The sequence below is a fragment of the Equus asinus genome, chromosome 24 (assembly GCF_041296235.1).
Source record: "Equus asinus isolate D_3611 breed Donkey chromosome 24, EquAss-T2T_v2, whole genome shotgun sequence".
Lineage (NCBI taxonomy): Eukaryota > Metazoa > Chordata > Mammalia > Perissodactyla > Equidae > Equus > Equus asinus.
The window spans coordinates 26,239,458-26,264,987 of record NC_091813.1 but is presented as its reverse complement, the minus strand read 5'-3'; the positions used below and the strand labels follow the sequence as shown (position 1 = coordinate 26,264,987).

Sequence of the window (25,530 nt, the reverse complement as noted above, 5' to 3'; positions counted from 1 at the left end):
CTTCTTGTTTGAGTCTGAGATAATCCAGACCTGTGCCTGAAGGAAGTCTCTGCAGATGTTGGAGTGATTGTGCATTGGCTCTTGGTGCCAAATACAGAGCCTGACCTGGTTATATGAGACTCAGAAGTGAGGAATAACCAGGGGTGATTGACAAGTTAAGTAATTTAAGATCTGGAAGAGTGATTGATAACCTTTTAAGAACTTTAAGACTCATGGTCTTATAGACTGTGTTATATGGATAAAAATAAGAAGGTTTCAGTTCTGCCACCTATGTATCTGGTTGCTAAAGCATATGGATCTCTCTTTCATTAGCGAAATTAGTTTTTTTATGCAATTACCAGAGATTTTGATCTTGAGCCTGGCAAGTTTAGCTCCTAACTGAATTGAGCAGCTGTCTAGAGCCAGGTTGGTAGGATACTTTTTGGCTTTGTGTTCAGTACCTGGGTATTAGTGGTAGGAATCGTGTGTGCCTGTGTGCCAGGGAAAGGAGTGGTTGAGGACTCCCCACAAGCTAATTAGTGTACGTAGAAAACTACGTATCTGAACCATCCTGCTTAGCTTTCAATAGGAATTCCTTAACAGTATTTTTATGAAGTTGTGCTTTGGTAAAGAAAAAATCTTTCTCATTTTGCAAAAATAATGCCTGCTCATTGCAAAGATTTAAGCAATACCAAAAGGTACAGACAATTTTTAAAAACCCTCCCCCATAAATAATCGTCATCATTAACATTGGTTGACCTTTATTTTAGATGTATTTCATTGCAGATATACAAGCAGGAAAAAAGAAAGAAGACTGGATAGATATACTTGTTATAAAAATTTGGCTGTATTGTAATGAGTTCTTAATTTTAGGTTTTTCAATTTTTCCTAAGTTTTATGATGGAAAATGTCCAACTACTAAAAGTATAATAGTATTGATTCCCCATGTACCCATAATCGAATTCCTGTTTTAAATAAAAAGTATTAAACATAGTTTTGCTGGAAGTTAATAAAAGAAAAAGAAACCAAAGTGCAGTTCAAAGAATTATTGATGTATTTCTTAAGTGAGTCCTCTACCGTTAAGAAAAAGAGATTACAATGAACATTACAATTTGGAGTGATTTTTAAAAACCTTGACGTTTCAGATTTAGACAGTATCAAGCCCTGCCATGAGAGATGAGGGCATTAGCATTCTGGTAGTTGGTATAACCTTCCTCTACCTTTCCTTATTTGTTTGGATAACTTTCTCAAAGTTTGTAATACTTATAGTCCATTTAGTAATCACATCTGCACAACTTGTCTCCTATTCCTTTTATATTGAATTGGATAAGATGCTTACCACAGTCCTTTTCCTGATGTATGGCTTAACTGGCTGAATTTTTCTCTGTCAGTAGATTTTTCAAGAAGGGCTCATGGTGCTTTTATTTTTTTTTTTTAATTTTACTTTTGTTTTTTTCTTTTTTCAAGAAATTATGACATCTCAGATAAAGTAAGGTTAGAAGTATCAAAAGGAAATTTAATTATTAGAAAATTAGCATGTTTGGAAATACTATCAAAATAATAGATTGAGAAATAATATCGAAAATCTTCATTTTAGAAATAAAGGAATAACACCAGATTGTCTGGTTCTGATTTTGAATTTTTATAAGACTGGTACCACAGATGCAAATGCATGCAGTGATCTAATGCTGTAAAAATTTCAGTTTTCGTACATTGGCAACTCATTCAAGTTAAAAAACAACTGAGCAGGTGAAACATAGCAGTTTGCAACTTCTCCAGTGGTTAAATCCAGTCTTATATACTATTACTGCTAAATTATTTGCTTTAAACAAGTTATGGTCTTTGTGATTAGGTGACATGGCTACAAAGTAAAGTATGTTTGTTTCATTTCTGGAATTTTCTTGATTGGGTGCTTTATTTTTGAAATTTAATCACTTAACCAGGATGTACCTCAGCATTGAATTTTCTGTATTATATTTTCCTGACACAGTAATTTATTTTGATCTGTAGACCCAGTTTGTTTCTTTTTTTAATGAAATATTTAATCAAGGAGAAGAATATAGTTAGTATCCTTGTGCCCACCACCCAGCTTGAAAATAAACTATTACAAATACTATTAAAGTCTCCTGGGTTCCCATCCCTGGTTGCAAACTCTCTTTCCTCACATATGAGGTTCTGTGTTTATCATATCTGTGCATGTCACTTACTACCTGTCAATGTATCTCTAAATAGTATTCTTTTGCAAGTTATTACATTTATATAAGCTGTAATCAAATTATAATTATCCTTCTGCAACTTGGGGTTTTTTTGTTTGTTTGCCTCAGTATTTAAAAGATTTACCTGTAGTGATGCACGGAGGTCTAGTTCTTTCATTTCACTGCTGAATGGTGTGCTGTTGCTGCAATAGACCAGGATTTAGATTTGGTTCTTTACCTCAGGGACGTTTTTCCTTTTATTGGATATTATGCCCAATTTCCACCACCTTGATCACACCTCTGACTCCAGCTGACACTTGTGTGAACAGTTCTACATCTGTTTGCATGCACTTAATGCTCACAGCTCCTCATCCTGTCTGAAGCTTGCTGGTCCCAGCCCATACTCACCTCAAGTGCTGGCAGAGTTAACACCCCCAAGGACAGCCCTCAGTTGATGAGGGATAAGCTCCTGCTTCCTATTTTTTGATAGACAATTTTGGTAGACGTTGTATATGTTTCTTGGAAAGGACCGTAGAAATTAAGCCCCCATTACCTGTAGCAGTGAACTTGATAGCACAATCTTCTATTAACTTTTTCTCCTTCCCTCTCATTCTCCCCAGTCTGTCACTTCTGCCCTCAGGAGTCACCTCCCAAATAAACTACCTGCACACAGTCCTTTTCTCAGGCCCTGCTTTTGGGGGGAGCCACGATACATATCTATGAATACTTTTTATTTTTCTTGGCTTTTGTTGATTCACCTCTATGGCTTCTGATAAGTGAGACCAAAGTAGGAGCCCTGCTAACCATGGCTGCTCCATGTGCTTCAGGATCTTTTGTATCTTTTCCTTGGCTATCGCTTTGTGAAGAGTATGGCTTTGGACTGTGTCTCTCTGTCCTTATGTATTTGCTGCTGGAGAACCAATTTACCTGTCTTCCTGTCTGCTTGCTGCTTTGCTGCTCTTCTTTTGTATTTTAGGGACACCGGTTATCCTAAGGTTGGGTTATCTCGTACCCAATTTTATTTATTTTTCTCTGATTGATTTAATCTCTCTTTTAAAAAAATCTGTATTCTCTGATTATCTTAGCCCTTTCTGTGTCATATTTTTATTTTCAGTTATGGCTGTTGTCTTCCTTTGTGTTTCTTAATTATTCTATAATAAAAAATGTTGGATCATCAATTTGTTTATTTGATTTTTAATCTCCTCTTTTATCTCACTTTGTTGTTTTTCCATCTTGCCTCTTAGTTCTTGTTTATTATCTTGACATTCCTGAAAATTCCAAATCTTGAAGCACTCGTGAAGAATGTCTTTGTACTCAGGTTATATTTTCTTCTTGACAGAGTTCTTCGGTCTCCCATTTGCTGCATCTTCCATTCTGTCTTTTTCTCTGTCTTTCATTGTGTTCCTTGCTCTCTCTCACTTTGTTTGCCTCTTTGTCATGCCTTTTCTTTTTCATCTTGCTCATGCTTGACAGCTGTACTCAGTCTTTCTATTTGTTCACACGTTGTGTGGGTGAATTTACTCTCCATATCAGATTTATTCTTGGCTCTCCTCACTTTTGTGATTGCAAAAATATAAACTCTGCTGCTTTCCGCTCCACTTTTGTCTCTCCAGTAGGTCATGGTGACCTGTACACATTACTCCTGAACTCTGACTTGGCATATTAAGTTTTTGTTAGCCCTGATATTTTTTTGTCTTCCTGTAAAAGTTCCTCTTCTGATTCTTACTGCCCATGAACACCATATCAACATTCGCTCCCTCTAATTGGGGGATATATTGTGTCTCCACTGGGGAGGCCCTCGGTGTGCTGCCCTGGAATCTTCACTTCTGCTAGATAGTGCTGGAATTCCCTTCTCTGTTTTAGTCATTATTTCCCAGAGCACTAACATCTCTCAGCCATAGATGGAAAAAATAATGGAATCCATTCAATTTTTTCTCTCCAGATTTGGGGTATTAATGAGAATTGTTAATTCAAGTTCGGAGCCTTTGCCAAACAGGCCTTCTCCATTCCTCTTCAAAATCTGCTTTATCTTTCCTTGGCTATCACTTTTGAAGTTTATAACTTTGGGCTATGCCTAAACTGTGTAGTTGCTGCTGGAGAACCATCCAACCTATCTGTTTACTACTTACCTTTCTTCCTTTCTCCCCTCCCTCCATTCTTCCTTCCTTTTCATTTTAATTTGATACTGAGTGGGAGTTGGGAGGTGGCAGATTATGTAAAGAAGCCTTCATTCCACTATTTAATCCCAGAGTTCTTTCCCTTTGGGTTTTGTTTTGTTAATTGTGGGAAAATATGCATAATATAAAATTGACTGTCTTAACCATTTTTAAAAATTTTTTTTTAAAGATCTTATTTTTTTCCTTTGTCTCCCCAAAGCCCCCCAGTACATAGTTGTATATTCTTCGTTGTGGGTCCTGCTAGTTGTGGCATGTGGGACACTGCCTCAGCGTGGTTTGATGAGCAGTGCCATGTCCGCACCCAGGATTCGAACCAACGAAACACTGAGCCGCCTGCAGCGGAGCACGTGAACTTAACCACTCGGCCACGGGGCCAGCCCCTGTCTTAACCATTTTTAAATGTGCAGTTCAGTGGCATTAAGAACATTCACATTGTTGTGCAACTGTTACCACCAACCATTTCCAGAAATCTTCATCTTACAAAACTGAAACTTTGCACCTGTTAAACAATAACTCCACCCCTCTCCTTTCCTCTTTCTTTTTGGTTTTTTAATTTATATCATGTAAGAATGTTTCTGTGCCTTTGTAAAACTGTTGAGGATATTTCTATTTTGGTGTTCAGATCTTCACATGAATATAACTTGGTCTTAGAATTTACTTTTGGAAAGAGTGTGTTCCTGCTGTCTTGCTGGGTCTGTTACTAGGTGAAGCATGCTGTGTAGTTGCCAAGAAGCTAATAACTATCGTTAGCTTGAGTTTTCTGGTATAATTTTGTATCTTCACTTTATTTTTATGTGTTTAAGCCCCCTCAGAGTCCATTGGAGCAAATGAGATATAATAATAAACAATTTTTAAGTAGTTTAGTTTATATCAGAAGGATAATTTTTTGTGTTGTTCATTTGAATGTAAACATCTTATTACCTAGGTTCACAACGTACTTGTCAGCTGAAATGCTTTAAAATTAATCTACATCATAAAGTTGTTTTTCAGCAGAGTTGTATTTAAGATAGGCAGAAAACCTTAGTGGTTATGGGTAAATTTGGGAAATGTTATGTCAAAATAAAACCTTTTCGAAGGCAGAAGTAAACATTATTTATTACATGCAGATTATGTGACACTTTTTGTAATCCTCACAAGAGACCTAATTTATTATACCCATTTTTCAGATGTGAAAACTTAAGCTCATTCAGGTAAACTGACTTTCTCAAGGACTCATAGCTAGTAAAAGTGGAACTGGAATTTAAATCCTTTTTTCCTCCTAAAAGAGATTATAAAAGAACCTTTATTACTGATGCATCTATTGGCAGGAACAATTTGTAGTATAAACATGAACTGTTACAGCCTTTATTCTGTAAATGCTTTGGAAATATTTATCTACTTCTGGGAAAATATCCTAAGGAAATAACCTTTTCATAGGGGATACAGTAATGGTAATGCTCTTCCTAAATACTATAATTTAAAAAGTAATTATTGTACTCTGAGATTTAAATTTAAAAATCAACACATACTAGATCAAAGCAGAAATGTACAGAGCATCTTGAAGATAAACAACAGCTCCGGACCTGCAAGTTTAGCCTTTTTTTTTTTTCTTTTACATTTATGAAATTCAACAAATGATTTCTTCTGACACTAGGAGAGTAAATATTATTACTATCAGGAGACAGTGATTTTAGTTTTATTCCCCCTCCTTCTGAACAGTTTCTAACACCTCTGAAGATTTCTCCTTGATCTCTTAAATTCTTTACTTTTCCTATTTACCCCAGCATTCCCTTTCCCTTCTCCCAACTCAGCAACCATGGCTTGTCCGGTACAGTGGCTCCATAGAGACCGAGGAGGTGGGGAAGAAAGATGAAGACATATCTAAGGTCATTATGGCCTTACCACTATTTCACTATTTTGTTTTTATGCATTTCTCATTGAAAGGATGGAGATAGGAGTCGAGTGGAGGTTCTGGTTTTAGATAGTTTGTGTTCACATCCCAGCTTTTCCACTTAAGCAAATTACATAAATTTCTGTACTTCAGTTTCGTTATTCATGAAATAAAGGCTATGAAAGTATAAAAATCATCGGATTGTTTCAAAAAAAATTTAAGGCATGTAAGGCGCCCTGTCATGTAAAAATTATTCAATAAATGGGAATGTCTCCTCCAATAACCGCGAGTTTCTGATGCGAGCAGTAGTTTACATCTTTGGCTGTGTATTACAATCATTCAAGGAGCTTTCTAAAAATATAAGTGCCTCCAACCCTGCTGTTCTGATGAATAAACCTCTGATAGGACTTGGGGATCAAATTGTTCCCCCATTGTTTCTTTGCTTGCTTGTTTGTTTTTAAGTCCCATGAGGTTTTTGTGTCTTTTATTTGCTGCTGTATCTCCAACACCTAAAACAATGCCTGGCACAAAGTAGGTACACAATAAATACTTTTTGAATGAATAAAAAATGTGTTATCTTTGGTCCCTCAGGGGTTCATCCTCTCTCTTTTTATAAAAAAATTTTTTAAATTTACAAATATAAAATTCATCCTTTTTGATAAACAATTTTGTTTGCTACTTTATGGTCAAACTCTCTCCTCACCCTCAACTTTTGACTACCACTGATCTATTCTTCGTCTTTACAGTTTTGGGTTTTCTTGAATGTCAAATAAATTGAATCCTAAATTGTGTCTAGCTTCTGTCACTTAGCATAATGCATTTGAGGCTCATTGTGTTATCAATAGTTTATTCTCTTTATCGCTAAGTAGGATTCCATTGAATCTGAACAAATGTATTAACAATCTTGCCCTATTTTGTTCTTTTTGATTTTTAGCTTTCCAGAGTGTTGGATCTTCCTCCAGAAAATTTGATCAAATCAATATCTGCAGTTCCAATTTCAAAAAAAGAGTTAAGTATAGTATATTTATAACTGTCTAAAATGCTTCTGGCTTTGTCAATATAAAAAATAATTTGTTGTACTTCAATTTATAGGATAGTCTTTGAAATTAACCATAAGGTATGAGTCATTATATTCAACCTATTGTTCCTATTGACTTAAATATTTAGAGTCTGTCTGTTAGGTGCTCTGACATGGCAGATTATATATTATATTATATTAACATAAGAATTATGTTATTCTTATGTTTTGGTGTTTGTGTATGCTAATAACTATAATTATAGCAAAATCTTTAAGAAAAATTAGGAATGAGGTTCAAATTTAATTCTGTTCAAGAAATGAGCGAACTAAGATCATGGTTAGAATCTCAGAGTTTTTGAGGGCATCTTAAAGATGCCTTCACTCTTCTGACGCTTGAATACTGTTGTACCATATTTACCTGCTAGATTGTTTGTGTTTGGGCTTGTCATTTTGTTGTTGTTTTTTGAGTCTCCATTTGAGGTGCCCCTGTGATAGAAAACTATTGGTTAGGACTACCTACAATCCGTCGTTGCTTTCTTGTTTGTAGGGAAATATCCGTCTCTTTGTGAGTTTGGTCATCCTAATTGATACTTGTTTATCATTTTGATAGAAAACTTCAATACTTGGATAAAATACCCTCTCAGTCAATTATTAGTGACAAAAATTAGCTAGATAATAGGCATTTAAGCCCTAAGCTTTAGAAAGATGTAAAGATATAATTATCAGTACCATTATGTCCTTACATCATTTTGTCCCCTTAACGTTCTCAGGCCTTTAAGATAGAGTAGGATGAATATTCTTGTTCCCAGATTAGGACAAAGAGAGAAATAGAAAAGAAAGAGAAAGGCTACATATGGCCTTAAAAGAGAGCACCTGTAAAATGGCCTGCTGTGACTTCCTCTACATCGAGTTCCAGGAGAGAGGCAACCCCTGACCAAGGGGACCTCATAATTATATGTAAATTGATGTAATGTTCCAAACCAGTTACCTATTTCATAAAATCTGTAAATGACATTTTGCATAATGGAATGTCTCAGTTTTTATTTTATATTTCAAAGGCCTTTAATAAGCTAAACTTTCTTGGCCCACCTTTTGAATAGGATTTCCTTTACCCCCCTGGAGCTCCTTTGGGCAGCTCCACTTTAACAATCTGAAAATGAAGACTTTTATTTATAGAAAATTGATATTGGGAAGGGCCTCAATTTTTCCAGGCTATAAGTCTAAAATTCTGCATATTAAACTTACTTAAAACAAAGGGAAGCTGTGCTATTTTGCCATAATCAACCCAGGTATCCTTTACATTACTAAAACTAAGCCTAACTGTTCTATATTTCTAACTTTATTCTAGAATGCTATCAAGTACTAGGAGAGTTAAGCAACATTATTTTTGTTAATGTGGTTTATTTAATGTAATATGCATCAATTTGCTCAGATCTCATAATTCTCTCAATTCTGTTTTCAACTATGTTGAAATTCCTATATAATATTGATTGTAGTAGACAGGATTAATAACTTTGTTATAAGCCAGTAGTACTAAAGCCTCTGGATTTCACTGACACCACAACTACTCCTCAGAAATAGTGGGAAAGTAGCTATTGCTTTTTTAATTTATTTTTTAAAATTGTAAACAATGTGAAAGTAGAATAGTTTAATGAACCCCTATGTGCCCATCACTCACTATCATTGGCACACAGCCAATTGTTTCATCTAGAACCCTATCCCCTGTCTCTCACACTGGATTATTTTGACAATTACTTCTTTCCATGGTCTAGATATTATGTCTTTTTAAAAGATTTTTTTAAAATTAATTTGTTTTTCTATCACAAAAGCAAAACAGATAATCTCCTTAAGGAAATTCAGGAAAATACAGAAGAAGAAAAAACCCCGAAAGTCTTACTACAGTAAGACAGGTGATGTTAGCAAGTTGGTGTATTTTTTATATTTTCTCTTTGAATATGTCTTGCAGCCTTTAAAAAAAAGTAGCTATACAACTACTGTATGCATAATTTTTGAACCCTTTTCCCTTGACATCATTCTCTTTTTGCAAATATCACTTGTAATAATGGCTTAATAATAGTCTAACACTCCCCTGTTGATGGACATTTAGATTGTTTTCAGTTCTGACTTTAAATGTATTCACATTCAGTAATTACCTCGTTAAATAGGCAAAGCAAGAGTTTCTTGTGGGTATATAATTAAAAGCTCCCTAAAGGGAAAACTGGGAAATAGGTCAAGTCTGGTTGATCCTTTCCCACCTCCCTGAAGCATTTACTTCTCTTTTGGGTCTTTCTTACTGGCAAGTAACCCTTCACATAATTTCAGAATTCATGTTTTAAATATTCCTAGTTTAATACGTTGGTGTTAATCATTGTTAATAGACCAAAAGGATGATTTTTTAATTTGTCCTTCTACCACTGAACTAATTGGAAATATTTGTGATTCTAATGAGATAATAAAATTTTTAAATTGAGTTAAATTAGTTCATTATTCACGTCTAGAATAAAATTATCAAACTATCTACAGAATATCATGTGACCTCTTTGTGTTTCCTGGATGTTTGAGAGCCATCCTGTAGGTTTATGGTCATATTAAATCTTTTTTAAAGTATCCTAGCTATATATTGCAAATCATAATTTAATCTTTGGTGCATTCACTCTATATAATTTCAGTTAATAATATTATCATGGTTCTTATTACTTACTTTTAAAAAATCTTTGTGTGTTTATTCCTGTTCTGCTTTGTGTATTATTCCCATTTTGTTAAACTGTTCAATTTCCCACATTATTGGCACAAATACTTAACTAAGCTATCAGATTCTTTTGGTAAGAATAAATACAATACATTCAAACATCATATGAGTTTCCACAATTGAAGTTTAATCTTTAGAAAATTGAATTGTCATTTAATAATTAGAGAATAGTCTTAGAAAAGAAACAGTATAGTTCCCCAAGCAAGCCAATATATGAAGAACTACAGGCTCAGTACTGGTACTACTTAATATTTTTATTTAACATCAGAACTGGAATTAGTATTATTTCACCAGGACTTAATTTCTTAGGAACACTGGGAAGTAGGTGCCATTATCATCACCACTTTACTGAGGTAGCAGAGAGATTAAGCAACGTGCTCAAGATCACACAGACACTGATTGATAGATGAACTTGGGTCTGCTGTTACAGCTCAAATATTCACTAGATGAGTTTGGGTTGGTAACTGTAATTCACATTAGGCTGCATGGATAATGGATTAAGGCTCAGGAAAATTCTTAATGGTCATTGTTGACTGGGTTCTTTAATGTGATGTTAATCAGAAGTCACACAGGATTTTTTAGGCATGTCCCTGAATTCCAAAAGTGGTAAGAAGAAAATCATTTGTGCCTCTCCAAAATGTGGCCTTTTGTGTCAGAGACAGATGGGCTAGGCAGACAATGATTCAACCACTTACTCTGCACATAGAGTCACATTCTCTAGTTCCCTGTTAAACATCAGAAGACGTTCAGTGTGGGTAATTGTGTAGATGTTTGTATATTGACTAAAATTTTTTTATACCCTGAACTATTTCAAACTACAGAAAAATTCATAGAGAATAATATAGCGAACACTTGTGCTCACTTTCTAACATGACAAGTCTTAACTGTTTTCCAAATTTACTTTGTCTTTTATTGTGGCAGGGGTTGGGGGGCATTCTTGATTTTTGTTTTTAGAAATCAAACATTGTAGATACTGTTGAAGCCACTTGTATATACTTCTTTGATTCCACTCCCTGCTATCTGTGCCTAGAGGTAACTGCTTTCATGAGGCAAATGATTATTTTCACTAATCAGTTGCTTTGTGTTTGTTTCTTGGTTTCTTTGTTTTTGCATTGTTTCACCACTAACCCAGTGAAAAGGACGAATGGCAATGTCTGTCACTTTAATCAACTACTGACTGTCAAGAATAATATTCTTCTTTTTCTCATGTTGAAACTCAGATTACAACATTTAAAAAATATTTTTGCTTTGGTCGTTTGGAGCTCAATGGAGGGACTTAAAAGAAGCCAGCATTTGGAATAGTGGAGGAAGAAACCTGCACTTTTTTCTGAGTCTGCGTATTAGTTGGAGTAAGATTTTAGAGGAGACAATGAACTTTCCAGATGTCAATTTTCACATCTACAAAATAAGGTGGTTGCTCTCTATTTGTCACAGAGATATTATATAGCTACATCTAGGTAATAGAAGAGGAGGAATTTTCTAAGATGATACAAGATAAAGTTCTAAATAAATACAAGATGATATTTCCAATTTCTTTGCCTTATATTTTGAAAGTGTAACACCTTCTTCTGATAAAATTGTGTCAGTGTGGAGAACCCAAAGTGATCAGTCTTTTTTTGGTTACACTAGTAATGTTTTTTAAGGTAACAATAACCTTTTTCTATTTCAATGTCTCTTTAGAGAAGTAGCTGATTTTCAGCTTTCTGTGGATTCTCTATTGGAAAACAACAATGGCCATTCAAGACCAGATATGCAAGTTCAAGCCACGAGACTGGCAGAGAAGGTACTTCAGCACTGTCTCTTTTTGACATTATAATAAATGTGTTATTTTAAAGGAAAAAACACTCAGCAGGCTATCGCAGCCATAATAATGAATTTAATAGTGTTTCTTTGTTCAAGGCACCTTGGAAAATATAAATTCATTTTAGCTGTGTACTGTAAGGTTAGGATGCTTTTTACAATTAGTTGTAAAGCATTCCTCTTGAGCTGACGTTGTTCAATTTTTTGATTAACTACTTATGGGGGACTGAAGTGTTAATTAAATTTACAGATTGAAGCTGGATGGACTTCTGAATTTAGGAGAACAAGCTTGATAAATTAGAGCAGTGGGTTGCAGTTTTTGAAATGAGTTTCTGAGAAGATGAACATTAAAATATGAGAAGAAATGATTAGATGTAAATAGAACCATGATTACAGAGAAGAAGTGGTTAGATGATTTAATAAACCTCTTTCATTTCTAATTTCTCTGATGGGTTTGGTATCTAAAAGAGGAATTGAAAGGATTGTAGAGAATGACCAAATCCAAAGTATTACTGTAATACTATTGGAAAAGGCAGGTGTTGGACAAGGTTTTGTTTTAATAGGATTATTACATGTGACACAGAGGAGGTGTCTGGGCACACTGAAGAAGTGGAACAATGAAAGTCATTATCGTAGAGAAAGATGTTTAAAAATGAGTATGTACACAATATTATAAGCCAATATAACCTCAATAAAATAATTTTTAAAAAACACATAACATTAAAAAAAAGAATGAATATCATAAAGGAACTTTGGTAGCTGAATAAATATTTATTTGATCACAAAATCATCCCAGATTTTTATCAGGAAGTACACCAAGTGTAGAATTATCCTAATTACAATATTTATTCTCTTTCCCTCCATCTTCTATGAGTTCTCACAAATAAAGACTACTGTCTCTTGAGTGACAGCAGATATCTTTTCAAGTTCCATGGGTATATCAGGTGCTTTGAATATCTAGTTGATTAAAAATTTAAAGCATATTCCTTAAAGACAAAGTATTTAAATTATTTAAATTTTATGAATTGGTGCAAGTTTTTTAGCTTAGGCCCTGATAGAATGTCATGTTCTGTCGCTCTCTTGAAAGGTAGGTGAAATAAAAAGAGTTCATTGCACATCAGGGTCCCTAGGGTGGGGTAAGGTGTTGCTCTCTTTCTTCCATGTTAGATGGAGAATTTGAAGTGAGAGAATGGGAAAGAGCAAGAGAGAGAGACTCTGAATACGGAATAGAGTTCTAGTCAGGAAAAGAAGAAAACCTGTTTAGCCAAATAGAATGATGGAACTGAAGAGACTGGGTAAGGCCTGGGTTCAGATATAATGACTGTGAGAGATGACACACCTGCTGCCTTTGGAAGCCAATTCGATAGTGTTAGAACTACAAATCTCATTGGGCCTATTTTATAACTTACCTATTTTACTTCATTTGTTGTCTTTTCAGCTAAAATGTGATACAGTGGTGAGTGAAATCAGTACTGGTCAAGGGACTGTAAATTTCAAAATAAACAGAGAACTATTAACAAAGGTAAGAATGAGTTATGTTCTAGCTACTGTACCTTCACACACTCTGCTTTAGTTACAGTCGTTTCCTCCAGTTCTTAAGCTTATTGTTCCTCCTCTTACCTCACCACCTCTGCACATTCTGATCCCTCTGCCTGGAGTGCCACCCACTCCTGCTTATCTTCAAATCTTGGTATTTCCTGGGCAGTGCCTTTCTCACTCCTTCATTTATCTGTTCTCATAGCACTGTGTATCTCTCCTTTGCAGAAGTTATCATAGTTGCCATTTTACATTCTTTTTATTTGATTAATGCCTGTTGCCCTTTAAACTCTATTTTCCGTTAGGGCTCATAGCATCTGTTTTTCTCACTATCAGATCCTCAATTCCTAGGACAGTGCCTGGCAGACAGTGGGTGCGAGATAACCATTGTTGAATGAATTAATGGACTCTGCATTGAATACAAAAAGGGTACTGCTGGTTTATGCTCTGTGGTAGCCTATAACCTGTTGGGAGCATAAGATTTTTACGAAAGAAACCATAAGACAGCTTCTTCTTTTAATAAAACAATAAATATTAAAACAACAAAAGGTGATTGATATAACATGCATAAGAAAGATCAGAGATGGAGAAATCAGAATGGCCTAGAGGGAAATCTCCTCGAGGAATAGGGTCTCACTTGAGAGAGACCATAGAGAACAGGTCATCCTGGAAAGGCAGTGTGGTATGAGACCTTTTGTTGAGACTTTCATCTCAATTAAAATTTAAAATTTATCATAATGCATGCTTTGGTCTATTATTTTTTAGAAAAAGAAATATACACCAGTGTTGGGTTGGTCAGGCTTAGTAAATGCTGCAGTCTTGAATTGAAAATAACTATAAAACCAAAATTTGTAATAATATGGTTTCTTATCAGGGTTATATAGCCCATCAGCCCTATAATTATTCTGAAGGAAAGTTAGTGTTTCATGCTTGTCTCTAAATCTTTGAACCTTTTTCTTTTATCTTTTTTTCATTCTTACTTCAGGGTAAGCTAGTTAACTAAAATCAGTCACAAGGACAAGAAGGAAATTTGTTTTGAGCTTGTTAAAAAGTGTCTACAACCTGCTGGGTTCTTGGTAACATTTCATGTTCAACTTAGCAAACCAGTGAGTCTAATTTATCATTTTTAAATAAATAATTCATTCTTCCAGTTGCTGTCTTAATTTTTATGAAAGTAAAAATGCAGCTCGCCAAAGAACCCTTCAAACTTTAGGTCATTTGATAGGCAGCAGTATTTTACTTGTTTTGTTTTCCCAGAGATGGGAAAATGTGCTATAGTACATGGGGTTTGCCTTTACAGTCAGCTTAGCTGAAAGAGATGTGGTTTACATTTCGAGGCAAGGCATATATTTACTTAATAATGTAAAATTTCAATGGCCATGAATTTTCATGCTTTATTACAATTAACATACTATGAGATTTTCTCCAGTTTAAGGATGTCCACTAGCTCACTTATTAAAAATATTGCTAAATCCTTCTCAATTGACAACGAAGGAACAGGAAGCATGGCTTTGAGATTCAGCTACTTTTGCTCTCATGGAAATTCTCCCTTCATTGCAGCTTTGAGGATGTGGATCTTAGTGTGATTTTCATCAGAGGAACAACAGATTGCTCACAGTAGCCCTGCTCAGAGTCACAGTAAAGATACATCCTAGAACAAGGAATACCCATAGTCTGAAAAAGGAGTATTGAATGTGCCTGTGTTATAATTTTTTTATGATAATGCTTGTTTGCTCAAAGCCTAATTTCTTCTACATCTGGCTTCATTATTTTCAGGCCTTAACCAGGGGTCATTTGCATATTTAATGAATTTTTCAGATCACATCAGGAAAAAAATTCAGCCCTTCTTAGGACCATTATAAAGCCTTTTTTTTTTTTTTTTTTTTTACATTTTAAAGTTATCAAGATTGAAATGTAGTCAATGATCTATGCCTAAAACTTATTCCTCAGAGAATTATGAATGTGTCATTGCTTACACATGTACAAAATTAGCCTTGCATAAAATATATCTATTCATTCATTGCAATTAAATTATTAGCACTGGCAGCACCAGAGATGATTAAATGTTAGCTTAAGTCTGGATCACTAATAGTGGCTTAAAGTGTCTTCATATAAATCATCCTCAAAGGTAGGAGGCTGGAATGTGAAATTAGAGGCGGTGGGAACTGCCAAATCTCTGGACTAGAGAACACATTTTTCAAAGCTAGAAGGAGATACAATGAATTCATATGTTGTGAAGAACTGATTTTGGTACCAAATTTCTACCTGTCACCAGCTTACAGATGACTTTCAAGAGAAACTGTAACTTCAAGTAATAGTTTATTTAGCGGGAGAAAAAAGAGAAAATATGAGTTTAACCAAATGGGAAAAAGGCAAACAAAATCGAGTTTTTTGTGTGCCTTAGAAGTACACAATGGATAACATCATTTTTATTTCACATGCACACATGCATTTTTTATTTGCCAAATTCAACTTTGCATGCTCTACCAAATAAGAAAAAAGAAAAAGAAACACTAATTTAAATGGCTCTAATTCTGGTCGTTATTTCACTGATTGAGTTTATATCAATAGGCAGTGCAAGCATTCAGGTTACAAGTAGTGCCAATTGGCTGAACACATCGAAAGAATGAATGATTAAGCACTTTTCAGCTGTTGGCCAAAGAATTAACTAGGCAGATAGATAATGGTAGCTTCCTTCGAAGTCCTGATTGAGAGCTGTAGAGAAATATCAACCAAAATAGAGTTAAAGTGACAGAAATCATCCATAGAAAATGTGATGGTCATAGACAAACAGAAAGTACCAGCCAAATGGAATGTTCATTAATTTGCTAACGTTCCAAAATGTGAAACCTTTGAAACATTTAATTTCTGATTATAAACTCTGTTACAGCTATATTTACATTACTGAGCACGTCTTACATTTAAACATACATGTTGATGAATAGATGGGTCTCTAGCTTATTCACGTGTTGGACTATCAGGGAACTTTACTAGCTCACTGACATTCTATAGTTAAAAGCTCCTCTATCTTCTACATTCTCCATTTCCATGAACTTCGCTCCCACTCACTTAGCTGATAACCAAGTCAGAAACCTAGGAGTTCCTAGGATTTCCCTTTTCCCTCGCAGAATCTCTCCTGTGCTACAGACTGATATGTCCATAAATTAGAATGAGCAAATTAGGAATATTTAGTTTCTAGTAACAAAATGATTAAGAAAATTGCAATTTTTTTCTATCATTAAATCCCACACCTTTTATTTTCAGACAGTGCTACAACAAGTAATTGAAGATGGCCCAAAATACGGATTAAAAAGTGAACTTTTCTCTGATGTTCCCCAGAAGAAGATTGTGGTTGAGTTCAGGTGAGTGCCTGCCCATCTTCTGTGTTGGGTAATCAGCTGGCTGGGCAGGGAGTATTTTACCATTGGCACCTGCGGTCTCACAAAATTGCACGAGGAAACATTGAAAACCAGTGAGATTATATTATTTTCTTAAAATCACAGTGAATTGATCATTAAACCACAAAGAAAAGTGTTTGGACTCCAATCAAAAAAATGTCTATTGATTCTTTTGGGGTTTTTTTCTTTTTTTAATCAAGTATTTAATAGTTATCTTTTTGGAAAAACTACTTTTTTATCTTAGACTCTCAAGGCAGAGACAATGGTTACTACCATATTAAGAATTGTTAAAGTAATGGGATTACCAGAGAACAAAGCATTGTAGTGTTTGTAATAGATATTTTTAAAAATTACCAGAAAAATAGCTTGAAGTTTTAATATGCCTCTAAATAGTCTTCATAATAACTTTCTGATGTGCTGTCAGTACCACTGTCTTAATATTTGAACTGTTTTTAGGTAACCAAAAGAGAAAAGGGAACACTTTCAGACTAGAGCTGACAGGTTGACAGCTCATGAAAATTACCAGAAATATTGCATTTGCCTTCGTAAAAGCTGGAGAAGAGTCTTGATGAACTGTTTACCACTTAGAAGGATGGCACTTGCTAGAGTCTTTTGTCTTCTTAAGTATATATTTTTGTGGAGGATTTCAAAAAATTGATACAGGAAATGTGATTTCAGGTTTCCTAACTTATAATTTATGATGATAACTTTTATTAAGTTACAAGTTAGTTATGATAATCAGAGGTGAATGTGAATGGGTTTTATGACTTCCACATTTGTCCTGTCTCTACCACTCGCTCGTGATCTTAGCAAAAGCAAACCCTAAAAGACTCAAACTCACCTTTTTATGAGAAGGTCTGATTGCAGAGTAAGCTAATGCTACTATGGAGCAGACAGATATGAATAAATCTTAGGCTGCCAGTGCACCTCAGTCGTGATAAGTAAAGTTGAGTGTAAATATTTGTTGCATGAAAGAGAGGAAAGGGACTTCCTGCAGTCATCCTCACACCAGAGAGGAGCTATACTCCTTAGCTACACTAAGGCCATCCATCCCCCAAAGAAACTTGCCTGTCGTTTTAGTTCTCTCTTCTTGCATAACAAGCCACTCCAAAACTTAATACAGGAATTGGCAGACTTCAGCTATGAGCAAAACCCAGTCTGCCACCTGTTTTTGTAAATACAGTTTTATTGGAACACAGGCTTACACTTTCATTTACATATTGTCACAGTGGCTGCTTTCATACTATAGTGGCGTACAGTAGAGTTGAGTTGAATAGTCGAGATAAGAGATTGGATGGCCTGAAAACCTAAAATATTTACTATCTGACTCTTTAAGAAAAAGTTTGCCAACTCCTGATTAGTATCTTAAAACAACAATTTTAATGTTCATGACTCCACAGATCAGGAAATCAGGAAGAGCTTACCTCAATGGTTCTTTTACTTAACTGTGGTCACGTATGCAGCTCGGGTCATCTAGAGATTATACTGGGGCTACAAATCCAGGAGATGCATTTACTTGTCTGGCATCTCCCCTGAGGGCTGGCCAGGCATCTCTCTCTCCCCCAACATTGTCTCTCCAGCAGAGTAGCCAGACCTCTTTACAAAGGTGCTCAGGGCTCCAAGATAGTAAAAGCATCTGGTCATGTAACAGGCATAGCATCACTTCTGTCACTTTCTGCTTGTAAAGCAAGTCACAAGATCAGCCAGATTCAAAAGGAGGGAAAATAGACTACATCTCTTCATGGCAAGAGTGGCAAACAATTTGTGGCCATCTTTAATTCTTTTCATTTATGTCTTTAACTTGATGTGGAACACATACCCTTCTTCTCTGGGGAGTCACTTCAGTTCCATATTACTCTGACAGTCCTTGCTGTTACCTAACGAGCAGTAAAGGAAAATCAGTAGGGGGGTGGCAAAGTATCTGTTACCATACATTCACCCTTGACATAATGCCATCATGAGTTTTTTGAAACTTGAATAGTTGCTCACTTTTAACACCTTCCTCCCCATTTTCACTTCACCTTCACCATCCTTCCTCCCCAACCAAGCTCAAACTACCAAGACCTCAGTCTTCCTTACTCATTGATTCTCTGGCTTTTGTCCAAAGTGTTTTTCCCCATACAATGCTCTTTTTTGTTTATGCTTGTAAGAAATGCCTAAAAATAACCTGTTCTATTTGAGTCGTCTTCAGTAGGGTTTTTGTATGGGAGTTTATTTGCTTACGGATTTGCCTCTCTCAACTTTTTTCTAAAGCAGTTAAGGAAGGCTGGAACTTAGATGAGCATCTGAATGCTGAGGGAGGCAGAGTCCATTTCCCAGCAACCATCTTTGCTCTGTTATTTTCCATCTGTGGGACCGAAGCTGCTCCCTCCCTTAGAAGTTTTCCAGATGCTGTGGTGCTTGTCACTGAGGTTTCAAAGTGCAGACACACAGTTGGGGGACAGGGGCAAAATTGATAGAAAGCGTCATTCTTGAGTTTTTTCTGAAAATGAGAGAAGTGAGAGAAGAAAATTTTTTAAATATATAGTATCTGAAATAGACCAGGCAGCTTTCCGCACAAAAGCAAGAGATATAATCACTGTGTTCAGGAAACTGGGCCCCCAAATTGAGATGATGGTGATGATAACAGGTCAAGTAACTTGCTCAGAGTCCTAGAGCTAACTCTGACTCTCGCACACTTAACCTTTACTGCCTCCCTGATGCCCAGTGCTGGTTGGCATGTCTTTTGTGGGATCTGGGAGCAGTGTGATAGAGTGACAGGGTAGGTGACTGTCCACCATGGACCTGGACTCTGCCTGCTAGGTGAAGGAAGACTGGAAGCTGCTCCTGTTGCCTTTCCTGTGAGCCTTTCCTGTTTTGTTCAGATCAAATCTGCAGGAGCACAGTCAGCAGTGGTAGCCTTTCCTCTTCTTTCCTCAGCGCACACTCCCCTACCCACTGCTGTTCCCCGATGTGAAGTGTTCTCCTCATAAACAGATTGAGGACCTCTGATTGGTAAAATGGGAAACTAGGAGATCAGGGGACCAGTTCTCACTTAGTAATTGATTCAGTGATCATGGATGGGAATTTAGTTCTCTAGTCTTTTTTCTATCTGGAAAATTAGAGTAAAAAATATCTGTCTTTTCTTACAAGATTGAAGAAATTATATGAAATAATTTTTCTTTTTTTTTTTTTTGAGGAAGATTATCCCTGAGCTAACATCTGCTGCAAGTCCTCCTCTTTTTGCTGAGGATGCCTGACCCTGAGCTAATATCCGTGCCCATCTTCCTCTACTTTATATGTGGGATGCCTACCACAGCATGGCTTGATGAGCGGTGCCATGTCCGCACCCGGGATCCGAACGGGTGAACCCCAGGCCGCCAAAGCGGAACGTGTGAACTTAACCGCTGCGCCACTGGGCCAGCCCCTGAAATAATTTTTTTAAAGCCCCAATCAAGTGTCCAAATTGTAATTCATAGTGGCTACTTTGGTTGCCAAAGGAATTGTATTTGTATTTTCCATCTCCTTGTATGCCCTTCCCAGTAGGAGTGTGGTGCAAGAGAAAGGCAAATTGATGATTTCAAGGGACATTTTGTGAAGACCTAGATAGATTCAGTTCTAATCCTAGAGAAAAAAGGCAAAAGCTATGTGAAAGCTTTTTTTAAAAAACAGATAATATAGATACGTGGTTTTTAGAAATTCAGAGATGGCAAAAGGATATTCAGTGAAAAGGAAGTTTCCTTGCCATGCCAGTTTCCCAGTTCTCTCCAAATGGGCATTCACCAATGCCAGCTGCTTGTTTACACACCTAGAGCTATTCTGTGCATTTATAAACAGATCACACAGGCTGTACCTTGTTCTACTCCTTGCTTTTTTTCACTAAACAATATATCTTTTCCTTTAATATCAGTACATCCAGAGCTGTCTTATTATTTTAATTGTTTCATAGTATTCTGATGTCTGGAGATTTTTTTTTAATCAGCTTCATTGAGGTATAATTACATACGATACAGTTCACCAGATTTCAACATATAATTTGGCGAGTTTTGGCAAAAGTTTGTAAGTCACATAACCACCACTACAATTAGGATATGGAACAGTTTCTCTGTCATTTTTTTCTATTTTGTTGATTTTTGCTTTTATCTTTATTATTCCCTTTTATTCTGCTTACTTTGGATTTAGTTTGCTCCTCCCTGTCTAGTTTCTTAAAGGAGAACCTTAGATTCTTGATTTGAAAGCTTTCTTCTTTACTGATATACACATTTCATGCTATAGACTTTTCTCCTTTCACTAAAAGTCCCACAGGTGTGTGAGTTAGGCGGTCCTGGGTGCCACCTAGTTTGCTCTGATTCTCTCAAGGATCACAGTCCTTCACTGTCCTGTTGTCTGGTTTCATGAAACTAGTGTTTCATATATTTTTCTGATTTTCTGGTTGTTTAAAGCAGAAGGGTAAATCCAGTCCCTGTTGGGTAGGAGTGCAAGATTCCTTATTTTTTAATCCTATGGAAGAACATTCATTTTCTTTCTAAATGATGGTTAAATCAACATCCTTATAGTTTCATAATTTCTCAATTGTGCACAGGTATCTGTAGGATCAAGATTTTAAATTGTAATTCCCTTAAAAAGGATATATAACAAGGCTTTGGAGACACACAGACCAAACTTAAGCTCTATTTATACCACCTTTTTAACCTGCTGTGTTCAAGTTAATATATCTTTTTTAAATGTTGAAAAACTTATGAAATTTTCAAACATACACAAAACAGAGAGAACAGTATGATTAAGTCCTATATGCTCATCACCCAGGTTCAAGAGTCCTCAAGGTATTGCTACATTTGCTTCCTTATCTCTTCTCCTTGTGTCACTTCCCTCATCTGTAAAATAAGAGATGAGAGTACCTTACCTCACAGCTCCTCTGAGCACTCAGTGAGTTAATGCATGTAAATTGTGTGAAGCTGTGCTTGTCAGATAGCGAGTGCTCTACAAGCATATGCTATTGTTAAATTATCGATTACAACTTGTCAAGCACACATGGGAGTGATAAATGTGTTGCTTGAGAATTTGGAGTGGTGAATCAGATTTCTGGTTGTTCTGGGAAGTTTTATACATAAATACTTTAAAATTTTCAATCTTAATTTCTGATATAGTAAATATTGATAGATATTACTCATATAAACAAAATTTCTTTGGGGTCTTCAATAATTTTTAAGAGGATAAAAGGTTTGAGAACTGGTGTGCTAAGCTTAATTCTCAGTAATCTACATTGTTTGTGTCAAAACAATACCTCTGAATTTCTTCATCTTTTTATCAATCCTTAAATGTATTTGCTTCCTAAGTTATGTGCCACTTTTGTGTATGGTACTACCTCGTGAGTCACAGGATCAATTTCACAAAGGATGATTCTTTCTGAGTTCTAATTTATTTTTGCTCTGAATTTCTGCTACTTAACTTATCTTTGCCCTAAATTACCAAAGGCCTTAGTCCCCATTTGTGTTAAACTATGGAGGCATGACCTAGTTCGTTTTAGAACTCTTGTTCTGAGAACAGAAAAATAACTTTTGCAATTATTTGCAGTTCACCTAATGTTGCCAAAAAATTTCACGTTGGACATTTGCGTTCTACCATCATAGGTAAGTGGTGTTAGTTTCATGAAAATACTAAACATGCCTTTGAGGCAGTACCTGATAATACAAACTAATGGTTTAATGCTTAAATAACAAAAGGACAAAAAGCAAAATATTTGAAATATATATGAGCTTGATGCTGATTAACTATTCCATGAAACGGGAAAAATTGATTTAGAAATGGAACAAAGAAATTTGTTTCTAAACCAAGAGATTAACTCAGAAACTGGTCTTAACTGGTATGTATGTTATGATTTTATCTTTTTAAAAATATGGAGAGGAACTGAAAGATGCAAAAATGAAAATAATTGGGGCTGGCCCCGTGGCCGAGTGGTTAAGTTCGCGTGCTCCGCTGCAGGCGGCCCAGTGTTTCGTCGGTTCGAATCCTGGGCGCGGACATGGCACTGCTCGTCAGACCACGCTGAGGCAGCGTCCCACATGCCACAACTAGAGGAACCCACAACGAAGAATACACAGCTATGTACCAGGGGGCTTTGGGGAGAAAAAGGAAAAAATAAAATCTTTGAAAAAAAAATGAAAATAATTATGTGGGGATGATATTTTTGTTCATATATTTTACTTTACAAAGGAAACTCAATCTCAGTCATGTGAGTACTAACTGGAGTGTTCCAGACTGGAAATTGAAACAAGACTATTCTACTAAAGAAAGACTACTCTCGTACTTCATAGCTGTAATGCTTCAATGTATAATACTTACGATTTTCATTTATTTAAAACATGACAGTATGCAGCAGCCCAACTTAAAAACTGCAGTTAGAATTGTATAATGTTAGAGTTGGAGTGGACTTTGGAGTTTTATCTCATGTATCTGTCTTCAGTGTAGAAATCTTGCCTTTTGCATGCTTAAGAGAAAGTCATCTAACCCATTCTTGAATACTTGTAAGAATTGGAGGAATCGGTACTTGTGGCATAGATTGTTATTGAACTGCAGTCAGATCTTATTTTTATAGAGTTCTCAAATAGCACTTTAAGAGAGGAAATGACAGGACTTGATGAAAAAGAGCATAAGAAATATAGTGTATGAGAAAAGCTGCATGAGTAAGTCAAAAGTATAGGAGTGAGCAAATGATGGGTAGAGCATGATAAAGTTGTTTGACAGTGTTAAAGGAAGCATTTGAACCAGGAAGAGAGAGTATTTATTGAGAACTTACTTACCATGTTAAGTTGTTTCATGTATTATCTCAATTAGTTTCACAATAGCCCTGTTTGCTAAGTACTGTTAACTCTGGTTTATGGATGAGGAAACTCAGATACCAAAAGTAACTTTTTCAAAATCACATAGCTAGTAAGTATCATAGCCAGGACTTGAAATTAGGCAGTCTAATTCCAAAAGCCTAGGTTCAGACATTTAATTGGATTTGTAAGATAATAAGGTGCTAAGAAAAACAAGAATGAAGTCTGAGTACCAGCTGCAAAAGGTTGGGAAGTACAGATTAGAAGTAGGGAAGCTGGAAAAGAAGTAGCTGCAGTAATTTAAGTCAGCTAGGCATATTGGTGAGGGATTATTTGCAGAAAACTAGATCTACTCAAGTAAAAGCAGGGACGGATTTATTATGGGATATTGGATAGTTTACTCAGTTGTTGGGAGTGCTGAAGAAGTTTTGGGTTAAGCTGACATAAATGACTCCCCAAACTATATCACAGAACTTGGTCATAAAGAGCCCTTCTGCCGTTTCTGCAATAGCTTCCAGTGCTCTAGAGCCACACTGCCACTGCCACGGTCAGGAAATTGCCGCTGCTCCTGCCATGCCTTCTAGAATTCATACTAGCAAAGAGGCAGTCCCATACCCTGTCTTTCACTACCTTTGGAGGTTGCATGACAGCACATCTAGTACTGATGCCACTAAAATACAAAGCCTCTACAGCTGTGCTTGTCAGAAAAACTAGAAGTAGCTCCCCGTCCGCCTCATTCTCACCTTCTAAATCTCACGAAAAGTCTACCTAATTACCCAAACCGAAATGCAACAGATTCTGGGAAATGTAGTTTTTAGGTTTCCAGCCTCTGCAGTATGTGAGGATGCACTAGAAGGAGAGTGGAATAGATGCTGATTTTCCAGCCAGCATCAGCAGTACAGGAAGGTGGAGGCCTCGGACTACTATGTGCTCTTAGGGAGTAGGCATGAGAGGATGGACTTAACTGATTGAAAGAAGGTAGAGTGAGCTATTTGGGGTTGGCGGGGGAACAGTATGGCTCAGGTTCTTCAGGGCACAACCAAATTATATATTTCTCATTAGTTACTGAGATTCTGTTATTTTCTGTCCTTGGAATTGACTCAGAATAGCAATTACTCTAACATGTGTTCCTAACTCCCATTAATGTTGATGAAAATTCTGTTCTTGAGAAAATTGTGAGATTCTTTGGAATAACTGCCCCCAAAATAATTCCTTACTCCCTTTCCATAACATAGATGAAAACACAATAATGAACGTTTTAGTAAAAAAAAAAAACTGAGTTGGTAAATTTTGCCAAAAGAATTTTCTGTGTTATGCTTTGATTTAGAGAAGCACATGGTTCTTATGCCAACATGGATAATAAGAATGAGAAACTGTATATTTTATTGATTACTAGGAAATTTTATAGCAAATCTCAAAGAAGCTTTAGGACATCAAGTAACAAGAATAAATTACCTTGGAGATTGGGGCATGCAGTTTGGTAAGTAAGTTTGAGATTTTATTTTTTATTTCATTGTTAAGTTTAATTTCTTTTAATATCATGTCACTTGGTCATCTGGACAGAATATAGGCAGAATCCCACTGGATGAAGTACTGCCTCCTACTTGTTTTTTTTTCCCTAATAGCTCTTTTGCATATGAATCTTGTATTTTATTTATTAGAATAAGTCTCACCACACAAATAAGTTTTGGGGAAGGAAACTTAACACATTCAAAGCAAGACCTGATAAATGCAGACTTTTGTGGTTTTATTAAAGAAAAGTAGCTTACATTTGTTAGTTAAATGAAGTGAGTATACAGGGAAAAAGTAAGTAGCTATATACACCTCAACCACAGCCCTGCCATTTTTAAGACTAGTGAGGTCCAGCCTCTCTGGGCCGTCCTACATGAAATGGCATCTGTGGTCGTACCCTGGCCAGTCACCCAGAGGAAAGATAAACTGGGATACTTTGACTTCCCCTTAAATTGTACAGTGGCGGGAGGTCAAAAAGAAAAGAGTGGAAGAGAGGAGT

The 25,530-nt window shown here is 36.0% G+C and overlaps 1 protein-coding gene across 3 annotated transcripts in view; it reads left to right on the top strand.

Moving 5' to 3' along the window:
- Positions 1 to 25,530, top strand: part of RARS2 (arginyl-tRNA synthetase 2, mitochondrial) — a 68,425-nt gene that overhangs the window by 11,293 nt on the left and 31,602 nt on the right. For 2 of the 3 annotated variants that reach the window (XM_014848437.3, XM_070496395.1), the window contains exons 2-7: positions 7,156 to 7,229; positions 11,669 to 11,771; positions 13,227 to 13,310; positions 16,589 to 16,686; positions 22,276 to 22,331; positions 24,916 to 24,999. In XM_014848437.3, coding sequence (XP_014703923.3) covers positions 7,156 to 7,229; positions 11,669 to 11,771; positions 13,227 to 13,310; positions 16,589 to 16,686; positions 22,276 to 22,331; positions 24,916 to 24,999 — 499 coding nt within the window. The remainder of the gene's footprint in view (positions 1 to 7,155; positions 7,230 to 11,668; positions 11,772 to 13,226; positions 13,311 to 16,588; positions 16,687 to 22,275; positions 22,332 to 24,915; positions 25,000 to 25,530) is intronic. The other variant, XM_070496396.1, reaches the window with a different exon arrangement.